The sequence below is a fragment of the Bufo gargarizans genome, chromosome 4 (genome assembly GCF_014858855.1).
Source record: "Bufo gargarizans isolate SCDJY-AF-19 chromosome 4, ASM1485885v1, whole genome shotgun sequence".
Taxonomy (NCBI): Eukaryota; Metazoa; Chordata; class Amphibia; order Anura; family Bufonidae; genus Bufo; species Bufo gargarizans.
In genome coordinates this window covers 409792778-409816821 of record NC_058083.1, presented here as the reverse complement: position 1 = coordinate 409816821, position 24044 = coordinate 409792778, and the positions used below count along the sequence as shown (strand labels likewise).

Genomic DNA, 24044 nt, shown 5'->3' with positions numbered 1-24044 from the left:
CTTTTTTGCAGCCAAGGTGGGCAAAGGGGCACATATTCCAAAGTGCACCTTTCGGATTTCACCGGTCATTTTTTACACATTTTGATTGCAAAGTACTTCTCACACATATGGACCCCTAAATTGCCAGGGCAGTATAACTACGCCACAAGTGACCCCATTTTGGAAAGAAGACACCCAAAGGTATTCTGTGAGGGGCATGGTGAGTTCCTAGAATTTTTTATTTTTTGTCGCAAGTTAGTGGAATATGAGACTTTGTAAGAAAAAAAATAAAAAAATAAAATCATCATCATTTTCCGCTAACTTGTGACAAAAAATAAAAAGTTCTATGAACTCACTATGCCCATCAGCAAATACCTTAGGGTGTCTACTTTCCGAAATGGGGTCATTTGTGGGGTTTTTCTACTGTTTGGGCATTGTAGAACCTCAGGAATCATGACAGGTGCTCAGAAAGTCAGAGCTGTTTCAAAAAGCGGAAATTCACATTTTTGTACCATAGTGTGTAAACGCTATAACTTTTACCCAAACCATTTTTTTTTGCCCAAACATTTTTTTTTATCACAGACATGTAGAATAATAAATTTGGCGAAAAAATTAAATATGGATGTCGTTTTTTTGCAAAATTTTACAGCTGAAAGTGAAAAATGTCATTTTTTTGCAAAAAAATCGTTAAATTTTGATTAATAACAAAAAAAGTAAAAATGTCAGCAGCAATGAAATACCACCAAATGAAAGCTCTATTAGTGAGAAGAAAAGGAGGTAAAATTCATTTGGGTGGTAAGTTGCATGACCGAGCGATAAACGGTGAAAGTAGTGTAGTGCCGAAGTGTAAAAAGTGCTCTGGTCATGAAGGGGGTTTCAGCTAGCGGGGTTGAAGTGGTTAAAGGGACGGGCAATGTGGAGGTCACTGTTATAGGGGTGGGGATTGTGGAGGTCACTGTTAAAGGGAAGGGCAATGTGAAGGTCACTGTTAAAGGGGTGGGGGCTGTGGAAGTCACTTTTAAAGGGGCGGCCACTATGAAGGTCACTGTTTAAGGGGTTGTCAATGTTAAAGGGACGGGAAATGTGGAGGTCACTGTTATAGGCACTGTGGGCACTGTGGAGGTCACTGTTAAAGGGACTGGGGCTGTGGAAGTCACTGTTAAAGGGGCGGGTACTATGGAGGTCACTGTTAAATGGGCAACCAATATGAAAGTCACTGTTAAAGGGGTGGTCAATGTTAAAGGGGCGGGCACTGTGGAAGTCTCTGTTAAATGGGGCAGACACTGTGGAAGTCACTGTTAAAGGGGTGGTCAATGTTAAAGGGGCGGACATTGTGGAGGTCACTGTTAAAGGGGTGGTCACTGTTAGAGGGGCAGGTACTGTAGAGGTCACTGTTAAAGGGGCGGGCACTGTAAAGGTCACTGTTAAAGGAGCAGCCACTATAAAGGTCACTGTTAAAGGAGCAGCCACTATGAAGGTGACTGTTAAAAGCGTGGTCAATATTAAAGGGGCAGGGACGGGCAATGTGGAGGTCACTGTTATAGGGGTGGGTACTGTGGAGGTCACTGTTATAGGGGTGGGTACTGTGGAGGTCACTGTTATAGGGGTGGGTACTGTGGAGGTCACTTTTAAAGGGACGGACACTGTTAAGGTCATTGTTAAAGGAGCAGGCACAGTGGAGGTCACTGTTAAACGGGCAGTCACTAGTAACCCCTTAGGGACTTAGGAAGTACTGGTACGCTATGTTTGCCGAGTCCTTAAGGACCCAGGGCTTACTGGTACGTCCTAACTTTAAAATGCGATTGCGGCGTGGCGGGGGTGAATCGGAACAGGATGTCCGCTGAAATCATTCAGTGGGCATCCTATCACAACGCCGGGGGTGTTATGTGACCCCCCTGCATCGGTGATCGCTGCAAACCGCTGGTCAATTCAGACCTGCGGTTTGCGGTTTTACCTTATCCGGCGGGCGGCAGTGCCATCGGGTCCCCATGCGACTGTAGGGGGGACCTGATGGCATGGAAGGCAGTGCAATGCCTTCCTGAGGTATCTGCGCTGCCTTACGGTGATGAGCCTGTGAGATCCAGCCCCCTGGATCTCACAGGCCGGAAGCTGTATGAGTAATACACATTGTATAACTCATACAGCCAATGGATTTCAATACAGAAGTATTGGAATGCATTGTAAAGGGGATTAGACCCCCAAAAGTTCAAGTCCCAAAGTGGGACAAAAAATTAAGTGAAAAAAAGTTGAAAAAATAAAGTTTTCCCCCCAAAAATTAAAAGTTTCAAGTAAAAATAAACAAAAACGTCATTTTCCCCAAATAAAATTAAAAAAAAATTTGGTAAAAAATAGGAAGGGAAAAAAAAGTATACATATTAGGTATTGCCGTGTCCGTATCGACCAGCTCTATAAACATATCACATGACCTAACCGTTCAGATGAACACCGTAAAAAATAAAAACTGTTATAAATAAACCATTTTTTTGTCACCTTACATCACAAAAAGTACAACAGCAAGCGATCAAAAAGTCATTTGCCCACCAAAATAGTACCAAACTAACCGTCACCTCTTCCCGCAAAAAATTAGCCCCTACTTGAGATAATCGCCCAAAAAATAAAAATAAATATGGCTCAGAATATGGAGACACTAAAACATAATTTCTTTTGTTTTAAAAAAGCTGTTATTGCGTATAACTTACATAAATAAAAAAAGTATACATATTAGGTATCGCCGTGTCCGTATCGAGTGGCTCTATAAAAAGATCACATTACCTAACCCCTCAGATGAACACCGTAAAAAATAAAAAATAAAAACTGTGCTAAATAAACCAATTTTTTGTTACCTTACATCACAAAAAGTGTAATAGCAAGCAATCAAAAAGTCACACGCACCCCAAAATAGTGCCAATAAAACCGTCATCTCATCCCGCAAAAATCATACCCTACCCAAGGTAATCGCCCAGAAACTGAAATAATTATGGCTCTCAGACTATGGAAACACTAAAATATTTTTTTTTGCTTCAAAAATTAAATCATTGTGTAAAACTTACATAAATAAAAATAAAGTATACATATTAGGTATCGCAGCGTCCGTAATAACTTGCTCTATAAAAATATCACATGATCTAACCTGTCAGATGAATGTTGTAAATAACAAAAAATAAAAACGGTACCAAAACAGCTATTTCTTGTTACCTTGCCTCACAAAAAGTGTAATATAGAGCAACCAAAAATCATATGTACCCTAAACTAGTACCAACAATACTGCCACCCTATCCCGTAGTTTCTAAAATGGGTTTACTTTTTTGGAGTTTCTACTCTAGGGGTGCATCAGGGGAGCTTCAAATGGGACATGGTGTAAAAAAAAAACTAAAAATTTAAAATGGAAAATCTGCCAAAAAGTGAAATTTTGAAATTGTATCTCTATTTTCCATTAATTCTTGCGGAACACCTAAAGGGTTAACAACGTTTGTAAAATCAGTTTTGAATACCTTGAGGGGTGTAGTTTATAGAATGGGGTCATTTTTGGGTGGTTTCTATTATGTAAGCCTCGCAAAGTGACTTCAGACCTTAACTGGTCCCTAAAAATTAGGTTTTTGAAAAATTTGCTTCTAAACTTCTAAGCCTTGTAATATCCCCAAAAAATAAAATATCATTCCCAAAATGATCCAAACATGAAGTAGACATATGGGGAATGTAAAGTAATAACTACTTTTGGAGGTATTACTATGTATTATAGAAGTAGAGAAATTGAAACTTGGAAATTTGCAATTTTTTTTACAAATTTTTGTTAAATTTGGTATTTTTTTATAAATAAAAAATTTTTTGACTTCATTTTACCAGTTTCATGAAGTACAATATGTGATGAAAAAACAGTCTCAGAATGGCCTGGATAAGTCAAGGCATTTTAAAGTTATCAGCACTTAAAGTGACACTGGTCAGATTTGCAAAAAATGGCCTGGTCCTTAAAGGGACACTGACAGCCCCAATTAGCATATTTAGGTATATATACGTGAGTACAGGTCTTATAAAGTCTATTAAAATGATCTAAGTATCCCCCCTGTCCACCTTATAAGTACCAAAATATAAAGTTATATAACCTGCTTGTCCGGTCACCAATCTGCCCAAGGGGCGGCGTTTCATGTCAAAATGCGCCCAGCCAGCCGCTCCCAACTGCCGTTCTGAAGCCCCGCCCAGCTCATCAATATTCACTTAGCTGGGCGGCGGCTACAACTCTCCCAACTCAAGTGCCCGGCGCATGCGCATAAAGAAGAGGCTGCAGCACTTGAGTCCGGAGAGTTGTAGCCGCCGCCCAGCTAAGTGAATATTGATGAGCTGGTCGGCGCTTCAGACTGGCAGTTGGGAGCGGCTGGCTGGGCGCATTTTGTGATGAAACGCCGCCCCTTGGGCAGATTGGTGACCGGACAAGCAGGTTATATAACTTTATATTTTGGTACTTATAAGGTGGACAGGGGGGATACTTAGATAATTTTAATAGACTTTATAAGACCTGTACTCACGTATATATACCTAAATATGCTAATTGGGGCTGTCAGTGTCCCTTTAAGGTGAAATAGGGCTGAGTCCTTAAGGGGTTAAAGGGGTGGGCACTGTTAAAGGGGCGGGCACTGGAGGTCACTGTTAAAGGGGCGGGCACTGTGGAGGTCACTGTTAAAGGGGCGGGAACTGTGGAGGTCAATGTTAAAGGGCGGCCACTGTGGCGGTCAATCTAAAAGGGGCAGCCACTGTGGAGGTCACTGTTAAAGAGGCGGGCACTGTGGAGATCATTGTTAAAGGGGAATGCACTGTGGAAAGGGGCGGCACTGTGGAGGTCACTGTTGAAGGGGCGGGTAGAGGTTACTGTTATGGGGAATACTGTTGATATCTTTTTACGACACATGGAAACATAAAATGAAATAGATGAAACCGGGTCCTTCTGCTAGTCTCTTATATTATAAAAATGAGTTTCTGTCTAGACGTCTGTCTGGACGTCCTTTATGCGGGACCAAACGACTGGACCGAACTTCACCAAATTTTGCACACAGGTACATCAGGTGTCCAGGGAGGTTTTAGACTGGGACAAAAAATTACCTGCATTAGCCAATACAAGCCAGCAAGCCTTTCACTTAAATCCGAACTGCCATTTACACGGTCACATGTCCCTTATCAGCCAATAGAAGCTCCCAGGTCCTACTTCAGGTTGCCATAACAACTGATCACATGTTTTAGCAGTTCGCAGGTCCTTAAATATTCATTCATATCACGTATGATGGCACAACTACACTGATACATGCATGTGGGGGAGGGGCCACTAATAAACGGACAGGCGCTGTGGAGTTTACTGTTAAAGGGGCGGGAACCGTAGAGGTCACTTTTAAAGGGGCAGGCACTGCGGTTGTCACTGTTAAAAGGGGCGGGCACTGTGGAAGTCACTGTTAAAGGGGCGGAAACTATGAAGGTCACTTTTAAAGGGGCAGGCACTGCGGTTGTCACTGTTAAAAGGGGCGGGCACTGTGGAAGTCACTGTTAAAGGGACGGGCACTGTGAAGGTCACTGTAAAAGCGGCGGCCACAATGAAGGTCACTGTTAAAGGGGTGGGCAATGTTAAATGGGCGAGCACTGTTGAGGTCACTGTTAAGGGGGGCATTTACTGTTAAAGGGGCGGGCACTGTGGAGGTCACTGTTAAAGGAGCGGGCACTGTGGTAGTCTTTGTTAAAGGGGCGGGCACTCTGGAAGTCACTGTTAAAGGAGCCGGCACTATGAAGGTCACTGTTAAAGGGGCAGCCACTATGAAGGTTACTGGTAAAGGATTGGTTAATGTTAAAGGGGCAGGCACTGTGGAGGTCACTGTTACGGGGCGGACACTGTTGAGAACACTGTTAAAGGGGCGGTCACTGTTAAAGTGGCGGGAACTGTGGAGGTCACTATTAAAAGGACAGGCACTGTGAAGGTCAATGTTAAAGCGGTGGCCACTGTGGAGGTCAATGTTTAGGGGCGGCCACTATGGAGGTCACTGTTAAAGGGGCGGGCACTGTGGAGGTCATTTTTAAAGGGGCGGGTACAGTAGAGGTCACTATTTTAGGGGAAACTGTTGATATCTTTTTTTCTCCCAGGCTGTGAGCTCTGCGCTGTGATTGGCCAGCGCTACAGCCTAGGAGAAGGAGACGCCCAGGAGAACAAGAGCAGTCTCCTCCTACTATAACCAAGTGACCGAACATACCGCAGGACATTGCAGGAGAACGGAGCGGCACCCAGGGATAATAGTAAGTGCAATGAGATTCCTGGACGCCACTGTACAGATCTTAGTTCACAATGTTTGGACCGATGAAAGGTCCTCTTTAAATCAGTATGAAGGTACTATCCACTTTATGCCATGGCTAAGAACCTATCTGTTCAGTGAGACAGGCTGCAACCTTTTTATTGTATTTGGAATAAGGCCTCATGCACACGACAGTATTTTTTCACTGTCTGCAAAACGGGGTTCCGTTGGTCCGTGATCCGTGACTGTTTTTTGGAGGATCTACGGACATGAAAAAAAAGTCGTTTTGGTGTCCGCCTGGCCGTGCGGAGCCAAGCGGATCCGTCCTTAATTACAATGCAAGTCAATGGGGACGGATCCGTTTGACGTTGACACAATATGGTGCAATTGCAAACGGATCCGTCCCCATCGACTTTCAATATAAAGTCTGGAGTCCCTTTTATACCATCGGATCGGAGTTTTCTCCAATCCGATGGTATATTTTAACTTGAAGCGTCCCCATCACCATGGGAACGCCTCTATGTTAGAATATACTGTCGGATATGAGTTACATCGTGAAAACTCATATCCGACAGTATATTCTAACACAGAGGTGTTCCCATGGTGATGGGGACGCTTCTAGTTAGAATATACTACAAACTGTGTACATGACTGCCCCCTGCTGCCTGGCAGCACCCGATCTCTTACAGGGGGCCGTGATCAGCACAATTAACCCCTCAGGTGCCGCACCTGAAGGGGTTAATTGTGCGTATCATAGCCCCCTGTAAGAGATCAGGGTTGCCAGGCAGCAGGTGGCAGAACCCCCCCTGCCCAGTTTGAATATCATTGGCGGCCCCCCCCTCCCTCCCTCTATTGTAATAATAACATTGGTGGCACAGTGTGCGGCCTCCCCCGGCCCCCCCTTCCTCCCTCTATTGTAATAAGAACATTGGTGGCCAGTGTGCGGCCTCCCCCGGCCCCCCTCCCTCTCTCTATTGCCTTAATAACATTGGTGGCCAGTGTGCGGCCTCCCCTCTCCCCCCCCCCCCCGATCATTGGTGGCAGCGGAGTTCCGATCGGAGTCCCAGTTTAATCGCTGGGGCTCAGATTGGTAACCATGGCAACCAGGACACTACTGCAGTCCTGGTTGCCATGGTTACTTAGCAATAGTAGAAGCATCACACTTACCTGCTGGATACTGCGATGTCTGTGTCTGGCCGGGAGCTCCTCCTACTGGTAAGTGACAGGTCTGTGCGGCGCATTGCTAAATGAACTGTCACTTACCAGTAGGAGGAGCTCCCGGCCGGACACAGACATCGCAGCAGCCAGCAAGTAAGTATGATGCTTCTACTATTGCTAAGTAACCATGGCAACCAGGACTACAGTAGCGTCCTGGTTGCCATGGTTACCGATTGGAGCCCCAGCGATTAAACTGGGACTCCGATTGGAACTCCGCTGCCACCAATGATCGGGGGGGAGGAGGGGAGGCCGCACACTGGCCACCAATGTTATTAATGCAATAGAGGGAGGGAGGGGGGCCGGGGGAGGCCGCACACTGGCCACCAATGTTCTTATTACAATAGAGGGAGGGAGGGGGGGCGCACACTGTGCCACCAATATTATTAATACAATAGAGGGAGGGAGGGCCCGGATATCTTACAGGGGGCTATGATACGCACAATTAACCCCTTCAGGTGCAGCACCTGAGGGGTTAATTGTGCTGATCACAGCCCCCTGTAATTGATCGGGTGCTGCCAGGCAGCAGGGGGCAGTCATGTACACAGTTCGTTGTATATTCTAACTAGAAGCGTCCCCATCACTATGGGAACGCCTCTGTGTTAGAATATACTGTCGGATCTGAGTTTTCACAAAGTGAAAACTCAGCTCTGAAAAAGCTTTTATGCAGCCGGATCTTCGGATCCGTCTGTATGAAAGTAACCACGGATCACGGACACGGATGCCAATCTTGTGTGCATCCGTGTTCTTTCACGGACCCATTGACTTGAATGGGTCCGTGAACCGTTGTCCGTCAAAAATAGGACAGGTCCTATTTTTTTGACGGACAGGATACACGGATCACGGTCTTGGCTGCAAAACGGTGCATTTTCCGATTTTTCCATGGACCCATTGAAAGTCAATGGGTCCGCGAAAAAAAACAGAAAACGGCACAACGGCCACGGATGCACACAACGGTCGTGTGCATGAGGCCTAAAGCTGAAGATTTTTATATGAACTGGATGGGCGAGATTTTCTTTCATCTATCACATGTATGGAAGTATGTAACATTGTACTCCCCTGTCCCACTGTGCTATGCCTCCTCTGTTGTCCCCTGTATTACCCTGATACCCCTCAGTTATATAATATATCTGAGGGGTATCAGGGTAAATTATACAGGGGGTAATATAACTAGGGGTATCAGGGTACATGAGGGGTAATATAACTGAGGAGGGCTAGGCTACTATCAGACATTATATTGGGGTAATATAACTTATCTTACCCCTCACCCCTGTATTATGTCCCTGATAGCCCTTCTCAGTTACATTACCCCTGCATAATGTACCCTGATAGATACCCCTTAGTTATATTACCCCCTGTATAATGTGCCCTGATAGCCCTCCTCAGTTATATTACCCCTGTATAATGTACCCTGATACCCCTCAGTTATATAATATAACTGAGGGGTATCAGGTTAAATTATACAGGGCAGGGTAATATAACTAAGGGGTATCAGTGTACATTATTATACAGGGTAATATAACTAAGGGGTATCAGGGGACATTATTATGCAGGGGTAATATAATTGAGGAGGGCTATCAGGGGACATTATACAGGGGTAATATAAGTTATATTACCCCTGTATAATGTCCTTGATAGCCCTCCTCAGTTATATTACCCCTGTATAATGTACCCTGATACCCCTTGGTTTTATTACCCCCTGTATAAGTTACCCTGATACCCCTCAGTTGTATTACCCCTGTATAATGTCCCCTGATAACCCTCCTCAGTTATATTACCCCTGTACAATGTACACTGATACCCCTCAGTTATATAATATAACTGAGAGGTATCAGGTTAAATTATATAGGGTGGGGTAATATAACTAAGGGGTATCAGTGTACATTATTATACAGGGGTAATATAACTAAGGGGTATCAGGGGACATTATTTTACAGGTGTAACATAACTGAGGAGGGCTATCAGGGGACATTATACAGGGGTAATATAACTTATATTACCCCATGCATAATGTCCCTGATACACTTTAGTTATATTACCCCCTGTATAATTTACCCTGATACCCCTCAATTATATTACCCCCTGTATAATGTCCCCTGATAGCCCTCCTCAGTCATATGTCATCCACAGGTCCCCCATAACAGTATGTCATCCACAGATCTCCCATAACTGTGTGTCATCCACAGATGCCCCTATATCAGTGTGTCATCCACAGATCCCCCATAACAGTGTGCCATCCACAGATCCCCCATAACAGTGTGTCATCCACAGATTCCCCCATAACAGTGTGCCGTCCACAGATTCCCCCATAACAGTGTGTCATCCACAGATGCCCCATAACAGTGTGTCATCCACAGATGCCCCATAACAGTGTGTCATCCACAGATGCCCCATAACAGTGTGTCATCCACAGATGCCCCATAACAGTGTGTCATCCACAGATGCCCCATAACAGTGTGTCATCCACAGATGCCCCATAACAGTGTGTCATCCACAGATGCCCCATAACAGTGTGTCATCCACAGATGCCCCGTAACAGTGTGTCATCCACAGATGCCCCGTAACAGTGTGTCATCCACAGATGCCCCGTAACAGTGTGTCATCCACAGATTCCCCGTTACAGTGTGTCATCCACAGATCCCCCATAACAGTGTGTCATCCACAGATCCCCCATAACAGTGTGTCATCCACAGATCCCCCATAACAGTGTGTCATCCACAGATCCCCCATAACAGTGTGTCATCCACAGATGCCCCATAACAGTGTGTCATCCACAGATGCCCCGTAACAGTGTGTCATCCACAGATGCCCCATAACAGTGTGTCATCCACAGATTCCCCGTTACAGTGTGTCATCCACAGATCCCCCATAACAGTGTGTCATCCACAGATCCCCCATAACAGTGTGTCATCCACAGATCCCCCATAAGTTATGGGGGATCTGTGGATGACACACTGTTATGGGGGATCTGTGGATGACACACTGTTATGGGGGATCTGTGGATGACACACTGTTATGGGGATCTGTGGATGACACACTGTTATGGGGAATCTGTGGATCACACACTGTTATGGGCCATAACAGTGTGTCATCCACAGATCCCCCATAACAGTGTGGCATGCACAGATCCCCCATAATAGTGTGTCATCCACAGATTCCCCCATAACAATGTGTCATCCACAGATCCCCATAACACTGTCATCCACAGATCCCCCATAACAGTGCACCTGCGCACTGAGGAGAGACTGAAAGGAGGGGAAGATCCGCGGAAGCAAGCAGAGGACGGCACAGCAGATGACTGAATAGCTTCTTTTGTAAGTAAATTATTTTATTATAGTGCTGAAACTGCTTTAAACTCAAAAAAAAAGTTTGGGAGAGTGTTTCTCTCTTTCTCAGGTCTGAAGCAATACCGAGGAAGAAAGGAAAACTCTTGAAAGCTTGTCTTTTAAGTATTAGGATAGTACAATAAAAATGTATTAGTGCCCCCCTATTTTTGACTGTGGTATCTTATGTGCCCCCCCTATATATTGTTCCTAGAGTCCGTCTGACAAATGCATCGAAATACCGTATCCGTCTCTCCGGTGTCATCCAGAAAAACGGATCTGGTATGTATTTTTTTTTTTGCATTTTTAAAGGTCTGCGCATGCACACTTAATGCCGGATCCAGAACTAATACATTTCAATGGAAATTAATGCCGGATCCGGCATTCCGGCAAGTGTTCAGGATTTTTGGCTGGAGAGAAAACAGCAGCATTCTGCGGTATTTTCTCCGGCCAAAAAACGTATGAGGGACTGAACTGATGCATCCTGATGCACACTGAACGGAATGCTCTCCATTCTGAATGCATTTGGATAAAACTGGTCCGTTTTTTTCCGGTATTGAGCTCCTGTGACGGAACTCAACACTCAAATAGTAATGCCATAGTGTGTTTGGTCACATCAGATATTGAAAGCAAATGTTCACATACTTTTGCCACTCTCATTCATGTGATATTGGATCATTTTCCATAATAAATATATTACCAAATCTAATATTTTTGACTCATTTGTTTGATGTAGTTATCTTTATCTACTTTTAGGACTTGGGTAAAAATCCGATGTAGTTTTAGGTGAAATTTATGCAGAAATATAGAAAATTCTGAAGGCTTCACAAACATTTAAGCACCACTGTAGGTAAAAGAAATTATGTAGGGTGGAAATTCGATTTCAGGTTGTTTGTACAAGATAGCATGTGACATTTTCAAAGGGTTATCTATAAGATACATTTCTTGTACAGTGAATAGTGGTAGAACAGTTACAAAAGGGAATAAAAAAGCTAACTGAGTTCTAATGGTTCTCTAGAAACCTACCTGGCACTCTTTTGGCCCAGTTAATCATATGCACCAGCTCCTTATCTGCAAGATTTGTGAGTAATGTCATCATGGAGGCTTCACTGAAAGGTTTGGTTGAGTCATGCTCCGAATAAACTATCGGTGGCTCAGCTTCCATTAAGGCACTGATTAGCTGTTCTGCTGTCAAAGACAATACTGGGCTCAGTTTCATGCTTTTAACAGTTGGGTTCACCCAAATGGATGCTGTCCTTATTTCAGATGTGTTTACATCATTCTTCTGATCCTGTTCATCTTTTTGACGTTTGTGTTTTATCATGCGTCCTCCTCTACGATCTTTCCTGATTCCTAAAAAGAAATAAAGACGTTATCTTGTCTGTTACCAGGTTAATAATTGAATGAATTGAATGAATTGAATTTAACATGGTATTATAGGACATACACTAAAAATGATTCAATTATTTGGTTGAAAGAAGAAATGCACTGCTACTACAAAAGTATCTAAATGTTTTGCAACATTTCAGCCAAAGCAATATCAGGTGCAGAAAATCAAACATTAAAAGGGTTGCCCCATCTCAGTCTGTTATGGACAAATCACTGAAGTATAGCTGATATGCTGATCCAAGTTTAGACACTGCTAAATTTTACTGGAGTCACTAAAACTTAACCTTTATTAATGTTACATCTAAAATATAATCCAAAGTATTAACAAACATAAGCCCAAATGATAACAAAAAACAAAAATGGTGATAAAACAATAGAGAGCTGGGCAGGGAGGGGGGAGGAAAGGCTTTATATATATCTATTCCTCATCCAGGAGTGTAGCTAAAGGCTCATGGGCCCTTGTGCAAGAGTTAGGCTTGGGCCCCCCTTCCCTCAGTGCTTTGTGTGTCTTCTTATGCAGCGCAAGGGTCTTTGGGCCCCCTCAGGCTCCTGGGCCTGGTAGCGCTACCTCTGCAACCCCTATAGCTACGCCCCTGTCCTCATCCTAAACTCTGTCCCCGGAGTCGCACCCTAATGGTGGATGCACCCCATGCTCCTACCTATCCCTATCCCACTAGGGCAGAATTAGATTAAAATTAGGACAAAACAACACGATACCACATAGAGACATCAAATACAGTGCTGTCTTAAATCATGGCACACACTGACTGCCACAGTTATATAGGGTGTAAAAAAATCATTCACTTCATGATGTAAACTGAGACAGAAAAGACAACTTATGCTACTCAATAGTACACTGTTATGTGCTGGAGTATGTCATATAATGAGATAAATATGTGCTTCGGGCGGCTCGCAGTGCTCATCTAAGCACGGCACAGGACCCTCATCCAACCGTTAGAGTGAGTGTCTCTACTGCAAACCATCAGATATACATATTTATCTCATTATCTGACATATTCCAGCACATAACAGTGTACTATTGTGTCTATATTTAAAGGTAGTCTTTAGATGTCCCTCTGATGAATCTGGTACAAGAGGAAACACGTCAGAGCATTCTCAGGAATTAGTGAGGGGTAACTGTTATTAGTCCTATGTATTATTGATACTTTAAAGGGCGTCTCAGGGACAATTGAGGATAGGTAGGAACACGGGGTGCATCCACTATTAGGGTGCAACTCCGGGGACGGGGTTTAGATAGGGATAGGTATATACAAACCTTTTCCTCCCTGCCCAGCTCTCTATTGTTTTATCACCATTTTTGTGAAACATCCCGTGATAACCACCAGACAGGTGTTGTGTTTTGGTTTGAGGAGGTAAAATCTTGATGAACAGCTCTCATAGGGTGAATAACTTTTTGCCGGGAGTTTCTTTGTGTTGGGAAGTTTTCACCCAATTCATTCGAAATAGGCTGGATAGTTTTTGCAAAAATAATCGAAATTGTGGGGCTTGGGGGAGAGCCATATAGTCTTTCAGGCCACACTGGGTAAAATAAACATTAACTTCTTCATGTCCAGAAAGCAGTGATAGACCTGGGAATCCAGGTGACCAAAAATCACCCAAAAAGGCATAAGAGGGATCACATTTATCAGATGGGCAAGAGCGAATAATTCGACCCTCTTTCAAAACTGTTCAATTATAGGGTAACCCCAAAAGCAGTGGTATAAGTACCCTTACCTTTGCGTGCATCTAAAGCACGAAGAATCAAGGATCCATTCCATGAGGAAGTTCCTCTGTGGTGAGATATATGCTCTATGTGTGATTTTGAGTGAAATATCCCAATATGATGCAGAGTCCAGGCCCCAAATGTATTGCCTGCCAGATAGATCCAACTGTATTGCCATCCTCAGGACTGCAATACAATTTAATCTAATGCCCTGCAAGAGCTGAAGGACCTGAGATGACATCACAGTCCATGTGATCAGTTCTAAAAGCAACAGCTGAAAAGGACCTGCGATGATGTCACCATCATGTGACCAGTGCAGAAGAGGGCGGCTCAGCAGTGAAGAGAAGCCCTGGGAAGAAGCTGTGGTGAGGTCTGCTACATGAGGAGAGGTAAGTTAAGGGGGAGATTAATCAGTGTGAGAGGCAAAGCAATGTTGTAGTTATTTAACTGAGACCTTAGGTTAGGGCTGAAGGGAGGGAAGTTATTTACATGGGACTGAAAGTTGAAGGGGTGATGTTATATACATGGGACTGTGTGTTGGAGTTGGCTGGGGCAGGGTGTGGTATTTACATTGGAAGGCAGCTGTGGGAGGGAGTCATTATTTACATGGGACTGAATGTTGGAGGGTATTGCTATTTACATGGGATGTTGGAGGTGGCTGGGGAGGGAGTGATTTTATTTACATGTGACTGAATATTGAGGGGATGATGTTATTTAAGTTGGACTGTATATTGGAGGGGGCAGGATAGATGGTGTGATGTTATTTACATGGGACTGTATTTTGGAGGGGGCTGTAGATAGATAGGGATGTTATTTACATGGGACTGTATATTTGAGGGGGCCGGAGAGATGGTGTGATGGTATTTACATGGGACTCTATGGCGGAGGAGGGAAATAATGTTATTTACATGGGACTGTATGGTGGAGGGGCTGAGGATTTGTAACTTATGAGGACAGTAAATAGAGGAATATTGGTCGGCTTGGGTCACAGATCTTTTGAGACTCTAGCAACGCCCCTGGCCAAGGCTATATAATGAGAATCCTTATGTCTGTAATATCTTTGAGTGGGAGATCTGTATAATTGTATATTTTAACCACCTCCCATTGCATATAAACGTCCGGGAGGTGGTTCTCCATCTCTGAATGGATATTTTAAAACGTCCATTCAGAGATCGCAGCTGCACGCTAATCGTGCAGCTGCTGATCGGGTTGCCCGCTGTCAGTGACAGCAGGGCAACCCTTAGAGAAGGCAGGCACAGTGCCCAGGTGTCCCTGCCTTCTATATCGCTGTATATACAGCGCTCACCGCTATGCGCTTCCTGTTCCGGCCCGGCGGTCATGTGACCGCTGGAGCCGGGTGAGTGCCGAAGCTTTGAGGTCTTTCAGACCTCTGGGGGGTGCATTTCTCCTGTAACTGGGGCTACTATGTCAGCCCCAGTTACAGGAGAAATCAACAGTAAAAAAAAAAGTAAATGTCCCCCAGAGGTCTTGTATGACCGTATGGGGGATGCAAAGTGTAAAAAAAATCAAATAAATGTTTCATGTAAAAAAAAAATTCCCCATGTAAGGAATAAAAAATAAATGTTAAAAATAGAAAAAAATTAAATAAAATAGACATATTTGGTATTGCCGCATCCGTGACGGTCGGCTCTATAAATATATCACATAATCGACCCAGTCCGATAAACACCATAAAAATTTTAAAAAGCTGTGTAAAAAAAAAGCCATTTTTGTCACCTAACATCACAAAAAGTGCAACACTAAGTGATCAAAAAGGCGTATGTCCCATAAAATGGTAACAATAAAACTGTCACCTCATCCCGCAAAAAATGAGCCCCTACATAAGAAAATCTCTCAAAAAATAAAAAAAACTATAGCTCTCAGCTATACAGGGAGTGCAGAATTATTAGGCAAATGAGTATTTTGACCACATCATCCTCTTTATGCATGTTGTCTTACTCCAAGCTGTATAGGCTCGAAAGCCTACTACCAATTAAGCAAATTAGGTGATGTGCATCTCTGTAATGAGAAGGGGTGTGGTCTAATGACATCAACACCCTATATCAGGTGTGCATAATTATTAGGCAACTTCCTTTCCTTTGGCAAAATGGGTCAAAAGAAGGACTTGACAGGCTCAGAAAAGTCAAAAATAGTGAGATATCTTGCAGAGGGATGCAGCACTCTTAAAATTGCAAAGCTTCTGAAGCGTGATCATCGAACAATCAAGCGTTTCATTCAAAATAGTCAACAGGGTCGCAAGAAGCGTGTGGAAAAACCAAGGCGCAAAATAACTGCCCATGAACGGAGAAAAGTCAAGCGTGCAGCTGCCAAGATGCCACTTGCCACCAATTTGGCCATATTTCAGAGCTGCAACATCACTGGAGTGCCCAAAAGCACAAGGTGTGCAATACTCAGAGACATGGCCAAGGTAAGAAAGGCTGAAAGACGACCACCACTGAACAAGACACACAAGCTGAAACGTCAAGACTGGGCCAAGAAATATCTCAAGACTGATTTTTCTAAGGTTTTATGGACTGATGAAATGAGAGTGAGTCTTGATGGGCCAGATGGATGGGCCCGTGGCTGGATTGGTAAAGGGCAGAGAGCTCCAGTCCGACTCAGACGCCAGCAAGGTGGAGGTGGAGTACTGGTTTGGGCTGGTATCATCAAAGATGAGCTTGTGGGGCCTTTTCGGGTTGAGGATGGAGTCAAGCTCAACTCCCAGTCCTACTGCCAGTTTCTGGAAGACACCTTCTTCAAGCAGTGGTACAGGAAGAAGTCTGCATCCTTCAAGAAAAACATGATTTTCATGCAGGACAATGCTCCATCACACGCGTCCAAGTACTCCACAGCGTGGCTGGCAAGAAAGGGTATAAAAAAAGAAAAACTAATGACATGGCCTCCTTGTTCACCTGATCTGAACCCCATTGAGAACCTGTGGTCCATCATCAAATGTGAGATTTACAAGGAGGGAAAACGGTACACCTCTCTGAACAGTGTCTGGGAGGCTGTGGTTGCTGCTGCACGCAATGTTGATGGTGAACAGATCAAAACACTGACAGAATCCATGGATGGCAGGCTTTTGAGTGTCCTTGCAAAGAAAGGTGGCTATATTGGTCACTGATTTGTTTTTGTTTTGTTTTTGAATGTCAGAAATGTATATTTGTGAATGTTGAGATGTTATATTGGTTTCACTGGTAAAAATAAATAATTGAAATGGGTATATATTAGTTTTTTGTTAAGTTGCCTAATAATTATGCACAGTAATAGTCACCTGCACACACAGATATCCCCCTAAAATAGCTAAAACTAAAAACAAACTAAAAACTACTTCCAAAAATATTCAGCTTTGATATTAATGAGTTTTTTGGTTTCATTGAGAACATGGTTGTTGTTCAATAATAAAATTAATCCTCAAAAACACAACTTGCCTAATAATTCTGCACTCCCTGTATGCTATTATTGTGTTAAAGTGAAATAAATAAAAAAAAGTATACATATTAGGCATCGCCGCGTCCATAACAACCAGCTTTATAAAAATATCACATGACCTAACCCCTCAGGTGAACACCGTAAAAAAACGGTGTTGAAAAAAGCTATTTTTGTCACCTTACATCACAAAAAGTGCAACATCAAATGATCAAAAAGGCGTATGTCCCACAAAATAGTACCAATAAAACCGTCACCTCATAACGGAAAAAATGAGCCCCTACATAAGAAAATTGCTCAAAAAAACTAAAACTATAGCTCTCAGAACATGGACACACTAAAACATAATTTTTGGGTTTCAAAAATGCTATTATTGCGTAAAACTTAAATAAATAAGAAAAAGTATACATATTAGGTATCGCCACGTCTGTAACGATCTGCTCTATAAAAATGTCACTTGACCGAACCCCACAGGTGAATGCTGTAAAAATAAATAAATAAAAACTGTGCTAAAACAACCAATTTTTTGGTCACCTTGCCCCATAAAGTGTTATAATGAATGATCAAAAAATCATATGTACCCAAAAATACTACCAATAAAACTGGCACCTTATCCCCTAGTTTCCAAAATGGGGTCACTTCTTGGGAGTTTCTACTGTAAGGGTGCATCAGGGGGGCTTCAAATGGGACATGGCATCTAAAAACCATGTGGTGCTCCTTTTCTTCTGCGCCCTGCCGTGTGCCCATACAGCAGTTTATGACCACATGTGGGGTGTTTCTGTAAACCCCAGAATCTAGGTAATAGATATTAAGTTTTGTTTGGCTGTTAACCATCGATGTGTTAAAGAAAAACTTGGATTAAAATTGAAAATCTGCCCAAAAAGTGAAATTTAAAAATGGGATCTTCATTTTTAAGTAACTTAATGGGTTTAGTTTCTACAATGGGGTCATTTATGGGGGTATCCACTATGAAGGCCCCACAAAGTGACTTTAGACTTGAACTGGTCCTTAAAAAGTGGGTTTTGGCAATTTTCTTAAAAAGTTTAAGAATTGCTTCTAAACTTCTAAGTCTTCTAACATCCCCAAAAAATAAAATGACATTTCCAAAATGATGCCAACATGAAGTAGACATATGGGGAATGTTAAGAAATAAATATTTTATGAGGTATCACTTTCTGTTTTAAAAGCAGAGAAATTGAAATTTAGAAAATTGCGAATTTTTCAAAATTTGGGGTAAATTTGGGATTTTTTCATAAATAAAGGTGAAATATATTGACTCAAATTTATGACTAGCATGAAGTACAATGTGTCACGAGAAAACACTCTCTGAATGACATGGATAAGTAAAAGCGTTCCGAAGTTATTACCACATAAAGTGAGATATGTCAGATTTGCTAAATTAGCCCTGGTCAGGAAGGGGGAAAATGGCCCAGATGTGAAGTGGTTAATAGGCAATGGAGAATAAGTACCCCTGGCAGTATTTATCTTTGTGGGGAACAAAAGATCATCCATTTAAAAAGCCATCTTCTTTCTTTGTTTCCCCAATGCACAACTGGCGTTTTGGCTTTCCGTTTGTGAGATCCGTTCAGGGCTCTCTCAAGCGGTCCAAAACTGATCAGTTTGCATTCTAAGTTTCTCCATATGTTTATTTTATTGTGTTATCATATGTATTATATGTTTATTATATATACTATATGACCTACATGCATTTATTTTATTCTATCAGTTAGAATTGCAATTTATTTACAATGATAATTAGGCATCTACACAGTTCATATGCCTTTCCAGGTTTTATAAAGTACCAAATCTATGGGAGGAACAGTCCCCCCTTGCCCTCTATAAAATACCCAAATGACCAGTCTTTTTGTATACAGGTCCTTCTAAAAAAAAATAGCATATTGTGATAAAGTTCATTTTTTTCTGTAATGTACTGATAAACATTAGACTTTCATATATTTTACATTCATTACACACCAACTGAAGTAGTTCAAGCCTTTTATTGTTTTAATATTGATGATTTTGGCATACAGCTCATGAAAACCCAAATTTCCTATCTCAAAAAATTTGCATATTTCATCCGACCAATAAAAGAATAGTGGTTTTAATACAAAAAAAGTCAACCTTCAAATAATTATGTTCAGTTATGCACTCAATACTTGGTTGGGAATCCTTTTGCAGAAATGACTGCTTCAATGCGGCGTGGCATGGAGGCAATCAGCCTGTGGCACTGCTGAGGTGTTATGGAGGCCCAGGATGCTTCAATAGCAGCCTTAAGCTCATCCAGAGTGTTGGGTCTTGCGTCTCTCAACTTTCTCTTCCCAATATCCCACGGATTCTCTATGGGGTTCAGGTCAGGAGAGTTGGCAGGCCAATTGAGCACAGTAATACCATGGTCAGTAAACCATTTACCAGTGGTTTTGGCACTGTGAGCAGGTGCCAGGTCGTGCTGAAAAATGAAATCTTCATCTCCATAAAGCTTTTCAGCAGATGGAAGCATGAAGTGCTCCAAAATCTCCTGATAGCTAGCTGCATTGACCCTGCCCTTGATAAAACACAGTGGACCAACACCAGCAGCTAACATGGCACCCCAGACCATCACTGACTGTAGGTACTTGACACTGGACTTCAGGCATTTTGGCATTTCCCTCTCCCCAGTCTTCCTCCAGACTCTGGCACCTTGATTTATGAATGACATGCAACAGTCCAGTGCTGCTTCTCTGTAGCCCAGGTCAGGCGCTTCTGCCGCTGTTTCTGGTTCAAAAGTGGCTTGACCTGGGGAATGCGGCACCTGTAGCCCATTTCCTGCACACGCCTGTACACGGTGGCTCTGGATGTTTCTACTCCAGACTCAGTCCACTGCTTCCGCAGGTCCCCCAAGGTCTGGAATCGGTCCTTCGCCACAATCTTCCTCAGGGTCCGGTCACCTCTTCTCGTTGTGCAGCGTTTTCTGCCACACTTTTTCCTTCCCACAGACTTCCCACTGAGGTGCCTTGATACAGCATTCTGGGAACAGCCTATTCGTTCAGAAATTTCTTTCTGTGTCTTACCCTCTTGCTTGAGGGTGTCAATGATGGCCTTCTGGACAGCAGTCAGGTCGGCTGTCTTACCCATGATTGCGGTTTTGAGTAATGAACCAGGCTGGGAGTTTTTAAAAGCCTCAGGAATCTTTTGCAGGTGTTTAGAGTTAATTAGTTGATTCAGATGATTAGGTTAATAGCTTGTTTAGAGAACCTTTTCATGATATGCTAATTTTTTTAGATAGGAATTTGGGGTTTTCATGAGCTGTATGCCAAAATCATCAATATCAAAACAATAAAAGGCTTGAACTACTTCAGTTGGTGTGTAATGAATCTAAAATATATGAAAGTCTAATGTTTATCAGTACATTACAGAAAATAATGAACTTTATCACAATATGCTAATTTTTTTAGAAGGGCCTGTATATCACCAATGAAGGAGCAAATTACGGTCTATTTGTTACATCGTCCCCGCTAATCAGCTACTCCACATTGCTTACAACGTGGGATGCCACGTGAGACGCCGGACAATTTGCTTCTCTCGTACAGTGAGCAGCTGGGACACAGACCACACGCTCCCAGCAGCGATCATAACACGTCTGTGTGGATGTATTATAAGGAGCCGTGGAGATGCCTATAAAGTGGTAATGTAACACGACCACACACACTGGATGTTAAGTAACCATTGTTCAAATCACAATACAATTGGCAATATTAGATGTAAATATTGGATGAGCTCGAGCTTCTCAGTCTACTAACTACCCCTACAAACTGGGTCATTTAACAGAGAAACAATATATCATAGAGGTGCCATTACTGAACAATCTGGGATCACCCAATTTATTAATCAAATAGCATATATGAATTTATGGTTTTTTATCTCCACGAAGTTATATATATCTTATAATCTCAAATTTTTAACACTTTTTATTAATGTGTTATATGAATTTAATTTCATTGTTATCTATATTTCTATGTATCGATCACTTTTTACCATCTAATCATTAGCTAAATTATGAGCAATCTATATAGTGTGACATTATGACAATTTTTAGTCATTTTTGTCACTTACTATAAGTTGCAAAAATAATTAGCTAATACGACATCCTTTCTATTTCTATTTTTACTTCTATTTTTTTATTTATTTTTTATTTGGGTATCTTTTTTATATTTAGATTTTTGCTTCTATAAATCATGATACATCATATATGATCTTCTCAATTCTTCTCAATATATGTTTTTTCATATATTACTAATCATGTTTCCCTAATGATCCATAATAAATTGCAATTTTTATATCCATATCTACAAACCGGATTCCAAAAAAGTTGGGACACTATACAAATCTTGAATAAAAACTGAATGCAATTATGTGGAGGTGCCAACTTCTAATATTTTATTCAGAATAGAACATAAATCACGGAACAAAAGTTTAAACTGAGAAAATGTACAATTTTAAGGGAAAAATATGTTGAATCAGAATTTCATGGTGTCAAAAGTTGGGACAAGGCCATTTTCACCACTGTGTGGCATCTCCCCTTCTTACAACACTCAACAGACGTCTGGGGACCGAGGAGACCAGTTTCTCAAGTTTACAAATAGGAATGCTCTCCCATTCTTGTCTAATACAGGCCTCTAACTGTTCAATCGTCTTGGGCCTTCTTTGTTGCACCTTCCTCTTTATGATGCGCCAAATGTTCTCTATAGGTGAAAGATCTGGACTGCAGACTGGCCATTTCAGTACCCGGATCCTTCTCCTACGCAGCCATGATGTTGTGATTGATGCAGAATGTGGTCTGGCATTATCTTGTTGAAAAATGCAGGGTCTTCCCTGAAAGAGATGACGTCTGGATGGGAGCATATGTTGTTCTAGAACCTGAATATATTTTTCTGCATTGATGGTGCCTTTCCAGACATGCAAGCTGCCCATGCCACACGCACTCATGCAACCCCATACCATCAGAGATGCAGGCTTCTGAACTGAGCGTTGATAACAACTTGGGTTGTCCTTGCCTCTTTGGTCCGGATGACATGGCATCCCAGATTTCCAAAAAGAACTTCGAATCGTGACTCGTCTGACCACAGAACAGTCTTCCATTTTGCCACACTCCATTTTAAATGATCCCTGGCCCAGTGAAAATGCCTGAGCTTGTGGATCTTGCTTAGAAATGGCTTCTTCTTTGCACTGTAGCGTTTCAGCTGGCAACGGCGGATGGCACGGTTGATTGTGTTCACTGACAATGGTTTCTGGAAGTATTCCTGAGCCCATTTCTGTGATTTCCTTTACAGTAGCATTCCTGTTTGTGTTGCAGTGTCGTTTAAGGGCCCGGAGATCACGGGCATCCAGTATGGTTTTACGGCCTTGACCCTTACGCACAGAGATTGTTCCAGATTCTCTGAATCTTCGGATGATGTTAGGCACAGTTGATGATGATAGATGCAAAGTCTTTGCAATTTTTCGCTGGGTAACACCTTTCTGATATTGCTCCACTATCTTTCTGCGCAACATTGTGGGAATTGGTGATCCTCTACCCATCTTGGCTTCTGAGAGACACTGCCACTCTGATAAGCTCTTTTTATACCCAATCACCCAATTGACCTAATTAGTGTTACCTGGTCTTCCAGCTCTTCGTTATGCTCAAATTTACTTTTTCCAGCCTCGTATTGCTACTTGTCCCAACTTTTTGGGGATTTGTTGACACCATGAAAATTTTAATCAACGTATTTTTCCTTTAAAATTATACATTTACTCGGATTAAACGTTTGATCTGTCATCTACGTTCTATTACAAATAAAATATTGACATTTGCCATCTCCACATCATTGCATTCAGTTTTTATTCACAATTTGTTTAGTGTCCCAACTTTTTTGGAATCCAGTTTGTATATACAGTATATATAGCTAGATAGTGCCTGCCATTAATTTCATTTCCTACTGGTATTTTATGCGGCAGTGTGTGTGCCACAGGCAGTGCACCCATATATATACATCTAAAAGGGTGATCCCCTGCTATGTTGCTTTATTTATCATCGCAGCACTGCACGCAAGGAGCCAAAACCATGCATTGGGGAGCAGGTAAGTATGTTTCCCTTGACGTGTCACACTAAGTGTGTCTGTGTGTGTGTGTGGGGGGGTATTTTAAGCCCATTTATTAGTCCAACAATGCTTTTAAGTTTAAATGTCAGGTCAAATGGTTGTTTAAGCTGGCCATACACATCGGATAGCTGTTAGCAGAACAGGGGCATAAATAGAAGTCACTGGGCGCCATAGCAAGAATATACATTGGGCAGTGTGTGTATATTGTAGGAAGGCGCAAGAGGCCGTCATTGATGGAAGGTATGTGTCACCGAGATTCCTGGCCTTGGTGAGGTAAGAGTTGTAGTTTAAAGTGTCAGTGGTAGATAGTGCTGGTTGACACAGCTTGTTGTTAGTGTGGCTGTAAAGCTGATCCTCCATCTGACAGTGGAGCGCTGTCAGTCCCTGTGTGTTTTGGAACTGGGAACTTGTGCCATGCTAAAGGGCTGAAAGATGCCTGCTGGGAAACAAGCCCTTAAGCCTGCTGTTTTACTGCGGGTGGAAAAACTGCTGACCAGGTGAAGGCTTTTGTTCTATGGACTTTTTATGGTGAACAAACGCGAAGACTGCAAACCGTTACTTTTTGTTTTTCCCTATGTGTGAATAAAACACTGAACTGTTTAAGTTAAAGACT

The 24044-nt window shown here is 42.4% G+C and overlaps 1 protein-coding gene across 2 annotated transcripts in view; it reads right to left on the bottom strand.

Annotated features, from left to right (window-relative positions):
• Window positions 1–24044, bottom strand: part of ESR1 (estrogen receptor 1) — a 704728-nt gene that overhangs the window by 104819 nt on the left and 575865 nt on the right. For both annotated transcript variants that reach the window (XM_044291598.1, XM_044291597.1), the window contains exon 5: window positions 11804–12130. In XM_044291598.1, the coding sequence (XP_044147533.1) occupies window positions 11804–12130 (327 nt within the window). The remainder of the gene's footprint in view (window positions 1–11803; window positions 12131–24044) is intronic.